At 35.7% G+C, this 15,511-nt stretch overlaps 1 protein-coding gene across 1 annotated transcript in view; it reads right to left on the bottom strand.

The window, feature by feature from the left end:
* Positions 1-5,806: 5,806 nt before the first annotated feature.
* LOC137641627 (myb-like protein X) overlaps positions 5,807-15,511 on the bottom strand; it is a 22,115-nt gene continuing 12,410 nt past the window's right edge. The window contains exons 6-11 of the mRNA XM_068374357.1: positions 15,443-15,511; positions 14,848-14,964; positions 14,045-14,235; positions 13,009-13,138; positions 11,216-11,344; positions 5,807-9,379 (exon numbers count right to left, since the gene is read on the bottom strand). The exon at positions 15,443-15,511 is cut by the window's right edge and continues 147 nt beyond it. Coding sequence (XP_068230458.1) covers positions 5,852-9,379; positions 11,216-11,344; positions 13,009-13,138; positions 14,045-14,235; positions 14,848-14,964; positions 15,443-15,511 — 4,164 coding nt within the window. The 3' untranslated portion in view covers positions 5,807-5,851. The remainder of the gene's footprint in view (positions 9,380-11,215; positions 11,345-13,008; positions 13,139-14,044; positions 14,236-14,847; positions 14,965-15,442) is intronic.

Raw genomic sequence — 15,511 nt, 5'->3', positions numbered from 1 at the left:
CTTTATAGCAAGAATAGAATTATAAAATCCTGTTTTTTTTTCAACCAGGACTGTAGCTTAGGAAGTAGTAGTAGTAGTAGTAGTAGTAGTAGTAGTAGTAGTAGTAATTGAGAAGTGAAAACATTACGAGAGCTGAGGATTGCAAATTGAAAGAGAGCGCAGGAGGTTCTATCTTCATAAGGATCTAAATTTGGTTTACATGGCCTTGAGCTAGGACCAAGGAAGCAATTCATCTCCGGAGAGCAACTAGGGGAAACACCTTTTCATTGCACCATTGCTCAAAATTACCAATTGCATGGTGAGCGTGTGAATAAACTGAAAAATTGGGTAAAATCAATTACAAACAAAACGCAGCTCATACACATCAATTCGTAGAAACATTTATTGGTGAACTGAGGTTATGCAGACGAGAAGTTCACAGAACTGGAATTTCGTATGTTCAACAAACACGATATATATTTGGAAACAAAATAGAAATACGTAAGTATATAGCTGTATAAGAAATTCTATTACAAACACCAAGGACCAAATGCCTGTCTTTCAATGACCTAGTCTTTGATAGTGCCATAGCCTCTGTACCATGGTCTTCCAATGTCTTGGGTTAGAGTTCTTTTGCTTGAGGGTACACTCGGGCACACTATTCTATCTGATTTCTCTTCCTCTTGTTTTGTTAAAGTTTTTACAGTTTATATAAGAAATGTCTATTTTAATATTGTTACTGTTCTTAATATTTTATTTTTCCTTGTTTCCTTTCCTCACTGGGCTATTTTCCCTGTTGGGGCCCCTGGGCTTATAGCATCTTGCTTTTCCAACTAGGGTTGTAGCTTAGCAAATAATAATAATAATAATGATAATAATAATAATATAAGTGGACTGGTACGGCACACCTACTTATGCTACCAGGGTCTAAGGCTGAGACTAAGCAATGTCAGGCAGAACACCCCTTCGGGTCTACGGTTTACCCCAAAGTCAAAGTTAGTCCTTCAAAGACACGTTCATAGAAGGAAAAATAAGTGGACTGTTGAACGAGTAGTTCAAAAGACGCAATAAAATCAGCAAAACAGCACATATTTAAATTTCAGTGAACTGAATGACAGTATGTATGAGCGATGAATGTCCAAGGATAAATTGATCGAAAAGTCACAGATATAAAAAAATATAAATCATTGGCATAAGAATATAGGGCTGATATTAATTAGCATAACAACAACCCTTGTGAATACAAACGCCAATGGAATTCCCAGGATTGAAATGCTTTGTAGAATTGATATTTATGGTTAAAGAGTTAAGTTCCTAACGATGGTCTGTATAACACATATAACTTAAAAAAATTTACTTATATCAGAACAATTTAGTCTAAAAGAATGGGATTTTATTCACATCGAGAACGGCGAATAATAGTCAGTAATTGCAATAAACATGATTTGAGATTGCTTGAAAATAATTATGACCATTTCGGTGTCTATATGAGGTAAACGATTACTTGTTTTAATGCTGGAAAAAATCTACCCAACTTTGGAATTTCAAATAATCCGAAGTAGCCAAAAAGAAAATCTGAATTATTTGAATAGGCCTACAGCCATTCGACGCATGTTAACATGATTTGATAACGTTGCACAAGGGGACATAATTCACCTAAGTATTTGATGAACTATATTTGATTGCGTATTTTACGACGTCAAATATTTTTGAGGAAACCATCTTCACACTATAAGAGCAAATTAAGTCCAGACTCACGCCATGGTCTGTCAACACAAAATGGAGTGACTAATATGAAATAAAAAAAATATGGTGACAATGACAAAGAGTTTATATGTAACGACCCGAGACTTGGTAATTTGCATTTTAATAGACAAAGTTTCATATATACAATGATATTTCAAACCAAGATAATGAGTAGCTGAGTAAAATCGAAATACTAGTTTTGAAGTAAAGAGAGACTTAAAAAAAGAAAGAAAAAAAAAAAGAACTAAAGGATGAGGGCCTATTTAATGACAGGATATTTTAGAACACTTCGTTAAATAGAAACTCGTTTAATACTGTATAAATGTTAAGTTACTGTATATCGAAATGTTTAGATACATTATCTTAACTACCGTTATGCAGCAATTTACATTAAAGTAAAGCAAAGGTATCAGGTAAAGCCTGACCCACTATGTTGATTGAAACAAGCGCGCAGCTGTCCTAGACAGGCTCTCGCTACCTCAACACGTCTCAGGATGTCATCTGTCACTTCTAATATACAACTTCCTCATTATTCAGTTTGTTCACTCTCATTGCTTTGCACTCACGTGAACTCCTTACGACGCGTTCTACTAAAGTTCTTATTTCGAGGTTGTAATGAACAAATCGTGTCAATAAACCTAAGAACTGCTTGATTAGCAAGCAACATTTGGTTTGGACCAGTACGTGGATAGGTACCCATTAGACTAGACCTTCGGACATTCAAGAGAGAGAGAGAGAGAGAGAGAGAGAGAGAGAGAGAGAGAGAGAGAGAGAGTGTAGATTGCCTTACCTTGTGTAAGACACGGGCAACTTCATCACATTCGTAGTTTATATGCTTAATAAAATAACACCTCCCCTCACTACCCTACTTAAAGGAAAAGGTATGTGGTAATAATATAATTATGCACACCCATACCATACCAATTTAATTTTTGTTACCTTCTAAACATGGATATATGCATTCTTTTACGTCCAACAATACCCAGATAACGCTATGAGTCTACAATAACGTTTGGCCTAAAATCCGTCTACATTCTCATAAAATTCTACAATTAACTCATGAATTAAGTAAACAAATGAATAACAGCCTTATTACTTACAGGTTATTGCTACATGTCCAACTGAATGATATTTGTTCATTAGTTTATGAGAGTGCCTGAAGGGACGATCGCCATGGAGAGCCAGTAATAACGTTTCTCTTCAGCTATCGACTTCAAATGTTGGTGACGTGGTGAAACAAACATTGGTAAATATCAGACGTAAAATTCGAGAAACTGTCTGAATTTAGCATGCTGTAAGGCATGGTTAAGGTATGCTTGGGCCTTGGCTGTAATCATTTCGCTTGGGTTAATAACTATTGCAGTATGTGGGGTTGCGATCCATAAAACTTATCCTTTTGAAATTGTGAGATGATGAAATAGAAGGTTCTTGTTTCTTTGTATCCTGATTTAAATCCGGAATCACATTGCTTAATTGGAAAATACACATAGGCCTATAGATTTTATCTTGATCACGGTATAAGGACGAAACAGGCAGTTTTTAGCTATCAGTCTCTTTGTTCCTATTAGTGTATGCATAAATAATCATGAATAATAAATCTTTATTGCCTTTCTTGAAATTCCATAGATTGATTATCTCATTTTACCATTCAAGCTGTTTACTTGTGAGTCTTATATATTCAAAGCCATATAATACTCAGCTCAATGACAAGACAGAGTACCACTTCTCCAAATCGCTGTTAGAATATACTGTATATCAAGTTTTCTTATGATCTTAGCTTGCAAAATGACGCATTATAGTCCACTAGGAAACCACAACGCATATCTATGTAATCTCCTAGAGATAAGAGACCGAAACCTCTCATTCACTTCACTCATCCACAGGAACCAGTGTTTACGAACCAGCCTTTACACAGACGAAATCAACACTAAAAATCTCAAACGTCTTGCGTAGCTGGCCTAAGAAGTCTGGTCTCTGAGGCGCCGCCTACTACGAGCATGTAACTAGCAGTTTCAGGCGAGCGCCAATCCATCGGATATATCTCGTAATTATCTTGATTCAAGATTAAATTACTGTTAATTCTTAATCGAAACATGAATATATCATCGTTATTTGGTTAAAATTTACCCTACTTGGTGCGAAACACGAACTCATGCTGTATTAGTAAACCATAGTGGTTTTCCTTGTGGGATAAGAGTAGGCCTATTCTTTGTACGAACAAAATATTCAGATACTGCTTTACTGCTATATTACTTATAGCCTTACAATTAAAAAGTAAGAATGATACCAAAATGTTTGGTAGATTTCACGAGAGAGAGAGAGAGAGAGAGAGAGAGAGAGAGAGAGAGAGAGAGAGAGAGAGAGAGAGAGAGAGAGAGAGAGAGAGCTGGGGCAAGATTACGAGGACCGAAGAGACAATCGCCCACGAAGTCAAAAAAATAAAAGAAGTGAAAATAAGAGAACAACCACACATAAGAAGTCTTGGAAACTGATTGGAGAATAAAATACATATGGAAGATAATTCGAATGACCAATCTGTGATGAAATGACCGCATTATTAATCGGGTGGATAAATGATGGTAGAAGATGGTATTTGGAAACGAGTGTAGAATTTTGACGAATATAAATAAGCTAAGGAGAGGAATGAAAGAAAACAATGTATGAATATTTACTTTTCGTAACTTTACTCTTTGAAAAGTAAACAGGGGTGTCTTTGAAAAAATAGACTTGCAAATAAATAAACATGAAAAGACAAGTAAATGATAAGCTATATACATCTTCTGATAATGTTCTTAAACAAATAAATTAAGATAACGAAACAATTAAACATAAGACAAATAAATATTAAACTATATACATCTAGTGATATTCTCCAAAAAGTGAATTAAATATCTAAATAATGGAATATAAAAGACGAGTAAACAGTACACTTTATACATCTGTGGATATTAGCATCTCACTGGTGTGCTAGGATATCCAAAATAAATAGATTCACTACGACTAAAATTGATAAAATTTCAACTCTGTATTTATAATGGACTTCGTCATCATCATCATCATCTTCTCCGCCCACGTCTATTGCCGCAGAAGGGCATCTGTTAGATTTCACCTGTCGTCTCTGTATTAAGCTTTTAAATAAATGCTTTTCCATTCATCATCTCCTACTTCACACATCATAATCCTCAGCCATGTAGGCCTGGATCTTCCAAAGGACTTCCGCCTGAATAAATGATAGCATACAACTTGAGAGCCGATGCTCGAAGTCCCTATCACATATACGAAAGTTGCCAGTCTTGAGTTAATAACTTGAAGAATTTAAGTAACACCACACTTCAAATCAGAGGTACAGTATTTGTAGGTAGGTACAGATACCTTCTGTGAAATGCCAAGGTTTCATAAAGATTTGATCTTTAGAGTAATATTGAAATATAAGAAATATTGATTTCTTACATTCACTGTTTTAAACGAAAATCTGATTGGACAAGTCTTATATGCCTGAAAGTATAAAACCTATAAAACAATTCTGTGCACCAGTACATGTTCTATCAAAGATGATTATCAGCCATATAGTTGTTTGATAAATTGCTTCAAAGCATAAACTAACTCATTACAAAAGTAGAAAAAATCTTCTATAAGGTGTTTAAAATTTCTTAAATAACAAAACCATTAAAGACTTCAACCATCATAATTACGAAAATTGATGTTTTGACTGATGCTATAGACCAAGATATATACTTATATCCTTAATGTGAAATACTTCTGCTTGAAGGATGTAGATGTAACGTTGCACAAAATGGTAACTATGTTATATTATGAATATTCATCACCTCTTCTGTGAGCTATGAACTTCTGACACTAAAGTGACATTGATAGGCTCCACGTATTCACTGGAAACTGTACCTCCCGCCTATACAAACAACGACTGTAATACCTACCTCCTTTGCAAACAATAACTGTATTTCTTAACTCCTTTGCAAACAAAAACTGTGTTTCCTACCTCCTTTGCAAGCAAAGACTGTATTCCCTACCTCCTTTGCAAACAAAGACTGTATTTCCTACTTCTTTGCAAACAAAGACTGTATTTCCTACCTCCTTTGCAAACAAAGACCATTTCACTGGAGATGTTTCAGCTAGATGGCTGAAGAATATCTTTATAAACTGGAAAGTCTTTCTCAGATGCTGTGTGGCGTAAATCAGTATCTGACTCCTCAGATATGAATCCAGTGATGAGTTTCGATCTTTGTGGCTTGTATTCTTTATTTTTCCTATCATTCTTTTGCTCGCTATTTCTGCTGGAACGTATGATCTTACCTTCATCATCATCCTTGATATCAGTATTTTCATCTGACGATTCAGGATTCATCGTGTCCATTTTTTCTTGAAATATATGATCGGGAAAAGTTTGTTCACTGGGATTAATTCCTAGTTCTGGAAAAGTTGGATGTGTAGTTACTGTGACGTTCTTCAGTTTCTCAAGGAAATGAGTAGATGGTGAAGCCTGTATTCCATTGACATTATCTGTGATATTGACAACTGGGTCTATAATTTCAAGGGATTTAGCAGCCCCATTTCTTTCTGCTGGAGGAAGCACAAAGGGAGCAGTATTTTGCATGAAAGGGTTAAAATATGGAAGGGAATATAGGAATGGAAAATGACTAGGTGCATGAATCATTGGATAGCCACCTGGGTATAGTGGAGCCTGGAAATACTGATTGGCATTCCCAATGTGTGGTTTTGGATTCAAAGACTGGCTTAAATCCATACTCTGGTTGGCAGCATTATTCTCAGTCTGAGGTACAGTAGTTGTACTTGTTTCAAGAGGGATATCCGAAATAGGCTCAGCAGCTGTATTTTCTTGTGATTCTTTGGGATTTTTACTATCTTTATCCTTTTCAGTAGCAGTGCTTGTTTCAAGAGGGATTTCCGAAATAGGTTCAGCAGCTGTATTTTCTTGTGATTCTTTGGAATTTTTACCATTTTTATCCTTTTCAGTAGCAGTGCTTGTTTCAAGAGGGATTTCGAAAATACGCTCAGCAGCTGTATTTTCTTGTGATTCTTTGGGATTTTTACCATTTTTATCCTTTTCTGTGACAGTTTCAACTCTCTCTTTGGTCCCACTTACTTCAGAAGATTTAACTTCTCTTGATTTTGAAGGTTTCTTTTCTTCATTATATTTGTTCCTGTTGAGAAATAAATGCGATGACTCAGGAATGATAATGAAAGGCTGTTGGCCTGGCCTCCTATTGTATCTTTGTCTATTCAAGAAAGAAGTCCCAATTCTTCTCCTATGAGAAGAATTCTTATTTGGCCTCTGTCGATTCCTTTTTCTTTCATGAGAACTGGTTTTAGTTTTTTTACTCTGCTCTTGGTTGTTATTTCTATCTTTTTCTTGACTCGTACTTTTCGTTTTTGATACTAATGCACCCTTTTCTTCTTCGCTTGCTTCTGGAATTTGATGGGTTGACGCAGGACCATCTTTAACTTCCACACCAGGTGAATTATTAAGGTCTTTTGGTGGATTAACAGCAACTTGTAGTCTATTTTCCTTATCTTCATTAGAGCCATCTCTAAATGGTTGTTGACTGGTGGCAGGCTGATTTATCTGTGGACTGTAATCAAACTGAGGGGATTTTCTTTCAATGCTGCCATATTTCCAGTCAGAATTTGTGTTTCTTTCAATGCTGTCATATTTCAAGCCAGAATTTGTGTTTCTTTCAATGCTGCCATACTTCAAGCCAGAACTCGTGTTTCTTTCGAGGCTGCCATATTTCAAGCCAGGATTTGTGTCTACAGTAAAACCATTATCAATGCCGTGTTGTTTAAACTGATTTTCGTGGTTGTTCAACGTATATGAGTGGGGTGAATACTGATGATAAGGCAGAATTCCTTTTTGTGAATTGAGATCACCGATTAATTGAGAATTGAAATTCAAATGCTGAGTATTTTGTTGATTGTGGGCACTCATTAAACCTTTGTAAGGAACAGGTGGTGACATATGTTGCCCTATAGACTGCACATTTCCAGGGCTTTGTTGATTCACGTGTGAACTAGTATGGAAATTCTGCTGAATGGGAGTCAGGCCCATAGGTGGTTGAAACGTTTGATGATGTGGGACATTTAAACCTTGAACTTGATGACTTTGAGAATCTTGGCTTAAGCTTTGATAACCATTCATTGGTTGTACTTCTGTGCCTCTTAAAGGGTATGTCGCAAGAAATTCGGGTATGTTACTATTGCTCTTATTGTCCTCATTTTCCCTGACATAATGTTCTAGATACTTGTTTGACTCTAAGTTGTAGGATCCAAAAGATGCTCCTGGATCAGTTAAATATGATCTGATTGTGGTTGAAATTTCAGAACTTGCTAAGCTCTCATCGGTCTGTAACCTTCTCCTCTCTACAGAAAGGTTTCCTTTGTTGGCAGAGTCAGCTTTCCGTTTCATTTCCTCTAAAATTAGATTTTGTGATAAAGCAGAGAAGTGGTCCAAAGGGTACACTCCTTGGTAAGGTAGATAATAAGGCATACTCATTCCTCCAGTATAAGGAAAAGTTGGATTGGTTGGTTGTAAACTGTGTTGTGCTATAGAAGTCTTTGTTTCAGCCTGAGTGGTATCTTCAAGATTATGATTTTGTTGTTTATTCTTCCCATTATTTTTTTTATTTCTTTTATTCTTTTTACCATTCTTTTTGTTACCTTTCTTCTTGTTTCTATATACTTTTTTGTCTTGCATGTGAGTTTTAGACTTAATTGCTTCTTCATCTTTAGCTTTTAGCCTCTTTCCCTTAGTCTGATTCTTTCTTGCATTCTTGTCTTTCTTTGATGTGGTTGGTGACATTTCACTTTCATCAGGCTTGATGGGTTGAGTTTGATAATTTGATTTCCTTAGACTAAGAGCATCAACCAAAGTTGTCAGTTTGGGATTCAGTGGTCCTTCAACATACACAACCGAGGGTTGTCCACTTTCCCCAGACTCCTTTGCTTGTCCATCCAAGTAGATAATAGATACTTCATCATTATCATCAGAATTAAAAGCAAGATTGTAATCTGCTGGTTGTCCATCTGTATTTAGGTAAACGACTGATATTTCTTTGCTTTGCTCAGTCATGATGTGCTCACCTGACGAAGGCGCCATGCTATGGAAAACAGCATGAGGTTGAGTTAAGTCTGGGCCTGAAGACTGTACTGGGTAGTAGTGAAATTTTGGAGCTAGTGCTACAGTGGTAGTAGTAACAGGAACAGCAGATTGGGATAAGGATACTGAATTTTGTTGATGTGTCCCATTAGAGAGATGATCACTTAATCTCGAACGTTTTTGAATAAGCTCTGATATATTCCTCTGCACGTCTGGATGTTGATATGCATTGGAGACTGGTTCACTCTCATCAGAGATCTCTTGTTCTTTACTGTGAGAAGTCTTAGGTTTCTTGTTCTTCTTTTGTTTTTTTTGAGCCTTTGCAGACTTTCTAGACTGCTTTCGCTCCCGTTTAATTTTTTTCTTTTCCTCTTCAATTTGTTTTTCCTCCATCTGTATGGCATCCGAAATTTCCAAAGCGCCTTGATATGCGAGAGTTGGGTTCTTTAAATACTGATAGTAATCTATTTTCAGTTTTTGATCGTCGAGTGGAAGCAATCTCCTCCTCTCGTCGTTGACAACCTGAAATCATATTGAGAAAAATTAGGATATATAGTTTAATGATTTTGTGATTGTATTGGATTTCGAAATTTCGATTTCCCCTCAAAGAGCTAGCTGTTTATATCTATAAAGAATATTCTTCAGAGAGTCTTTTCTGGTCTTATAATAAATCTAAGGGGGGTTAGAATGCCAAATACTTTTCATAGTCAAGAATATAGACAGATACATTTCTCTTGAAGCAAAGAAATACATATACCTATACAGTCTGATATTTGTAAAAAAAAATATAGTTCTCCAAATTCACTACTAAAAATAACATGTACACAATTTTAACTGTGGTCAAATTCTTTTTGTTGATAAAGCCTTAGTGTTATAATTCCTATTTTGAATGAATTTCAACAATTAATGCGTAAACATCAGTGTTATATAGAACCCTAAGATTGATATATTTTTGGTCGTAGCTTTGTCATGAGCTCTCTTTATTCTGAAAGAATAAGAAATATGATACATACGAGATTAATTTGGAATGTCATTTGAAAGATATTCAGTGTCAAGACTAGCTATGGAATGGTCAAATATTCAATGATCATTTAATATTAAAGACTTTTACGATGTCATTGATCAAAGTTTCCGTTCAGAAATGTTCATATCCTCGTCTTTATCTTTAGATTCAATTTACCAACACCATTATTTCGCAGTTCCGGTAGGCCCTGCTGCTTCCTCCGGTGCCTTAGATGACCGCGGAGGTAGCAGCAGTAGGGGATTCAGCATTATGAAGCTTCATCTGTGGTGGATAACGGGGGAGGGTGGGCTGTGGCACCCTAGCAGTACCAGCTGAACTCGGTTGAGTCCCTTGTCAGAGTAGAGGTCCCCTTTTTGTTTTGTTTTGTTTCATTTGTTGATGTCGGCTACCCCCCAAAATTGGGGAAAGTGCCTTGGTATATATGTATGTATGTATGTATTATTTCATTATAATTCACACATGTCTGGAATGGTTCAGAAGCTTTTAAGATTACGGTAAACTTTTGAAATCCATTTCATCATCATCGTTTATTCCACTTTCTCTTACATTTTATCTCGGTTCATATAAATCATGGCTCTAGCAACTCCTCGTCTCGATGGTTATTCGCTGATTCTTCTCATCTGTGTAATTATTTGCTTCTTTATCCTTATATTTCCATGTTTACCTTTGCTGCGTAATATCTTTATCCATCTGCTGGATTACATGAAGAATTTTGCCACTCACTCATTCTCGTGACAAGCTGCACACACTCAGTTTTTCTCACCAGACTCCAAAGGCATGCTATAAGCTTCAGTTTTCTACTCTTTTTAAAGGGCTAATATAGTTTTAACCTATAGCCTATACAGGCAAATTTATAAACGACCTTTTTCTTACAAGCATCATTGGCTCTTACAAGCATCATTGGCTCTTACAAGCATCATTGGCCCTTGCGTCTCAACTTCATGTGAGTAATGACCTAAGGTTTTAAAGGCCGCTCATGAATAGCAGAGGCAAGCTACAGTGACATTGCCCTAGCTAGCAGGACAATGCTCTAGATTAGAGAATGACCATATCCATATGATCAGCGACCAAGCACCCTCTCGATCCAGGCTAGGACCAGGCCATGGTCGCTGATGGCTCAGCACATAGACCTATAGACTCCTCCAAACGCCCCATACCCATTCTTAGCTTCCAAGGACAGTAAGTTTGCAGACACCAAAGAAACTAGCAAATTTGAGCAGGATTTGAACCCCAGTCCGGCGATCACCAGGCAGGGACGTTTCCAATAGGCTACCACAACCCTAAAACCTTAAAGTGAAGAAGAGAGACCAAATTAACCCAGATCAAAGACTCACCAAGAACAGCTTCTCCTGGGTGGCGTGTTCGTCCATGACCCAGCGGGCAGCTCTGGCACCGGACAACAGGGCGCCGTCCACCGTGCCAAAGCGATCTGTGGACGTGTGCTCGCCGCTGAAGAACAGGGACTGTGGAACGTCTTTGAGTTATTTTCTCGGCTCGGGTTAAAATTCAGTGATGTTATAGAAGTATAATAAATTTTAATACAATTTTAGAAATTGAATAAACGTAAGTGATTCCATATTTATTAGGATCGTTTGTTACTCATTTATTTGCATAAAATTAGTATCTTATGCATCATAGAATTCTTATACATTATAAACGCAGGATTTTAAAACTGTGAATAAAGATTCAATATATCTTTCAATCTATATCTACTGGAATCAGGATATTAATTATGAGAATAAAACAATTATTTCATCTAAAACTGTTTAGTATTCAAGTCATTAATGTAACTGATGTTTAATGAAAAGTTTCTTCTACGAAGAAAAACGAATGTCTAGTTGTGATTCATTGCACAACCACCGATCTATGTCTTATGTTATATCTATAATTCTACTTAAAAGATTCTATTCTTAAACACAGATTAGTTTAGCACGAAAGTTTTGAAGTGAGAGAGAGAGAGAGAGAGAGAGAGAGAGAGAGAGAGAGAGAGAGAGAGAGAGAGAGAGAGAGAGAGAGAGAGAGAGAGAGGCTGTATATTTTTGTAATTCCCATTAAATCTTTTGGAATGTTCTTCAAATGGAAAAAAAAAAACTATGTGAAGAGAGAAATAGAGATTATTTTGTATTTCTCATTAAATCTTATGGAACTTTCTTCCAATGGGAAAAAACTACGTATTCTAAGTAAAAGAGAGAGAGAGAGAGAGAGAGAGAGAGAGAGAGAGAGAGAGAGAGAGAGAGAGAGAGAGAGAGAGAGAGAGAGAGAGAAAGAGAGAGAGAGAGAGTCTTTATCTTTTTGTATTTCACATTAAATTTTATGGAATGTTCTTCCAATGAGTAAGAGAGAGAGAGAGAGAGAGAGAGAGAGAGAGAGAGAGAGAGAGAGAGAGAGAGAGAGAGATGCTTTATCTTTTTGTATTTCACATCAAATTTTATGGATTGTTCTTCCAATGAGAGAGAGAGAGAGAGAGAGAGAGAGAGAGAGAGAGAGAGAGAGAGAGAGAGAGAGAGAGAGAGAGAGAGAGAGATGCTTTATATTTCTATTTCCTATTAAAACTTATGGAATGTTTTCTAATGCAGGAAACTAAGTAATCTAATCTTCAACTTTGACAGATTGACATAAAAAGCTCAGAATGGATTAACCGTCATGATTGGGAATCCCAATACAATTAAGGGGAAAACTGTCGTCATGAAATCAATGCACGTTGACATTATACAAAAAATGTAATCTGAGGAAGTGCTTCCTAAATCATATTCTGTTTATAGTACACAATTTGCATACCAAGGCTGTAGCAATGATACTTATTCTTCACCAGCAATGTTAGTGATATTTAGATATTGGTAAATATAATCATTTATACAAGATTTCGTTCTGAACTAAAGAATGAATGGGTGAATGATTATGGTGAATTATCATGAATTTGAAATCTTTTTTTTGCTGAGAGCACAAACTTCTGTTAAGCGTTTCATAGCATGCAATAGTTTATTATTTCCAGAGAAATTATGTATTTCTAAAAAAATAAAAGTCAGAAAAGTTCTCTGACAATGGGGAAGAGCTTAAAAGTTATTGAGAACGGATTCAGGGGCTAAACACAACACCATTTCCACAACAAACGCCGCTTGGAACTTACTCTTTTTCCTCGGGAGTTGGCTATGATCGGGCACAAACTGGTGCGGTCGTTCAGGTTGAAGTTCACTGCGTTTAGATTCATGTAGGAATGGTATGATCCTCTCGTCCACTGATTCTGCCTCCATTTTGATCTGAATGAATTGTGCTCTTTGTAAATGTGAATATTTAATTTGACACATATTATATGAATACTAACGATTAACAAGCTGAACTTTAGTTGATTGAAATATTGGAAGATCAAAAAATGTAGATTTAGAGACATGTTGCCAAAAATAATTATGAATTAAATTTTATCTCAACATCAAAACTGTTTTCAACATTTTCTTCCATAAGGATTATCCCAACTAAATACTTTTCCTTGTATTTCATGGAATCTCTGTTCATATAACAATGAACTCTTATCTAAATTTTACCCCAATGGGTATGCATTGGCTTAACCTTCAGCCATAACAAGATATGAAAACTGTAGTGCAATTAAAAATAAAATTTTGGAATTTAAGTGTAGCAAGTAATTAAAGGCATAATTGTCTTCCAGATTATGCAAGGCGTAGATATCCATAAAATTACTTTCGTATAACCCTTGAATAGAATTTTCTTTCTTTTATACATGGTCATATAAATAATAACACACAGTAGGCCAATTGATAAAACTTCAGTCATACCAAGGCTTGAAACTTTTTTTATGTATTCCTTGCTCGGTCATACCTATGTAAGTGGTTACTTTTAGGTACGTCTATCTCAAGGTAATGTGGACATATACCTAATTATTATTATTATTATTATTATTATTATTATTATTATTATTATTATTATTATTATTATTATTATTACTTGCTAGCCTATAACTCTAGTTAGAAAAGGGCTCCAACAGGGAAAATAGCCCAGAGAGGACAGAAAATAAGGAAATAAAGTACAATCGAATTAACTAACTATAAAATAAAAAAAAACAACATAAAGCAACCCAAGCCTCATTGTACTACTCAAAATATGTAAAATTACTCAAATCATACCCAAGGCAAAACCCACTTGAACCGTACCTATGGAAGAAAGCAGGCAGGGGCACAGTGTACTGTCTCTTCATCGTTCTCAAGAAGTTGATCAGGTGGGCAATGACTTGCTCCGTACTCATGTTCTCCATGGCAATGGCAGCGTCGCCAAAGACCTCCATCTCCAGTTGGGTCGGCATCTCTGGATTGCCTCTTATCGACACGATGTTCGACATCCACTCCTGGAATGTGTTAGTTTCTTAAGAACTTGGCTCCTCATATGGAACGTCGCTCACACCGATTGTTGATTGATTGATTGATTAATATTGAGTTTCCTGGAATCCTAATATTAAAGGTCATAGACGCCGATATCGTTTATTATAAGTAAATAATAAAAGGAAATCAAATATAAAACCATAAAATCGGTTTCCTTTTAAAAATTACATGGCTTTCAGAAGACTTGCTTATGAAATCAATCTAAATATATCACTAACATAGTACAACACCTCCTGAAAACGTGATATTCCATTATTAAACACAATTTTCAGAAACTCTTCAACTTCAACCCTTCATCGTTTACTTTAGTGAAATCTTTGGGCATCGCAGGAAACAAGTGTAAAATATAGACAATCAACTATAGATAGATAAAGAAGGATTGGCTTTTAAGAAGTATAATTAACATCAAAACTCCATTTTCAGAATCATCGAAAGTCACATTGTTAACATTTTACTTATAAATTATAAAGGAAATATAAAAAGTCGACTAAACAAGCAGATAAATAAAATAAACAATATGGAAGATAAGTAAACACTCTCCACATTTCCTTCATTAAAATCATGAACCAGAAACTCACCATTTCCATGGGAAATTTGTAGTCTTTCCAAAGGACCTGATGGCTAAAGGGCTTAGGACCCCACCAGGAGTAGTCCCATCCAAGGACTATACGGTTGACCACACCAGCGTCTACAGCCTATAGAATACGGGAATTTATTATTAATCCTATGTAATATAAAGCAATTGTATGGCTCTCTCTCTCTCTCTCTCTCTCTCTCTCTCTCTCTCTCTCTCTCTCTCTCTCTCTCTCTCTCTCTCTCTCTCTCTCTCTATATATATATATATATATATATATATATATATAATATATATATATATATATATATATATATATATATATATATATATAGCAGGATGCTATAAGCCCAGGGGTTCCAACAGGGAAAATAGCTCAGTGAAGAAAGGAAACTAGGAAATAAAAGAAGTAATTAACAATTAAAATGAAATATTTTAAGAACAATTATAGCAATAAAATAAATATTTCTTATATGAACTATAAAAACTTCCAACGAAAAAAGAGGAAGAGGAATAAGATAGAATAGTTCCACGAAAGACAACAATAAAACAAAAGGAAAACAAAACAAAACAAAAGACAAACCAGTAATTCTACTCACCTGCAAAGCGTTAGACATTGACCTCGGGAGCGGTGGAAAGAAAGTCTTGTAGTGGTATTCCTTAAGGAT

This window comes from Palaemon carinicauda, chromosome 5 (assembly GCF_036898095.1).
Source record: "Palaemon carinicauda isolate YSFRI2023 chromosome 5, ASM3689809v2, whole genome shotgun sequence".
Classification (NCBI taxonomy): domain Eukaryota; kingdom Metazoa; phylum Arthropoda; class Malacostraca; order Decapoda; family Palaemonidae; genus Palaemon; species Palaemon carinicauda.
Note: the sequence above shows the minus strand (reverse complement) of the source record. Positions and strands in the feature narration are given on the sequence as shown.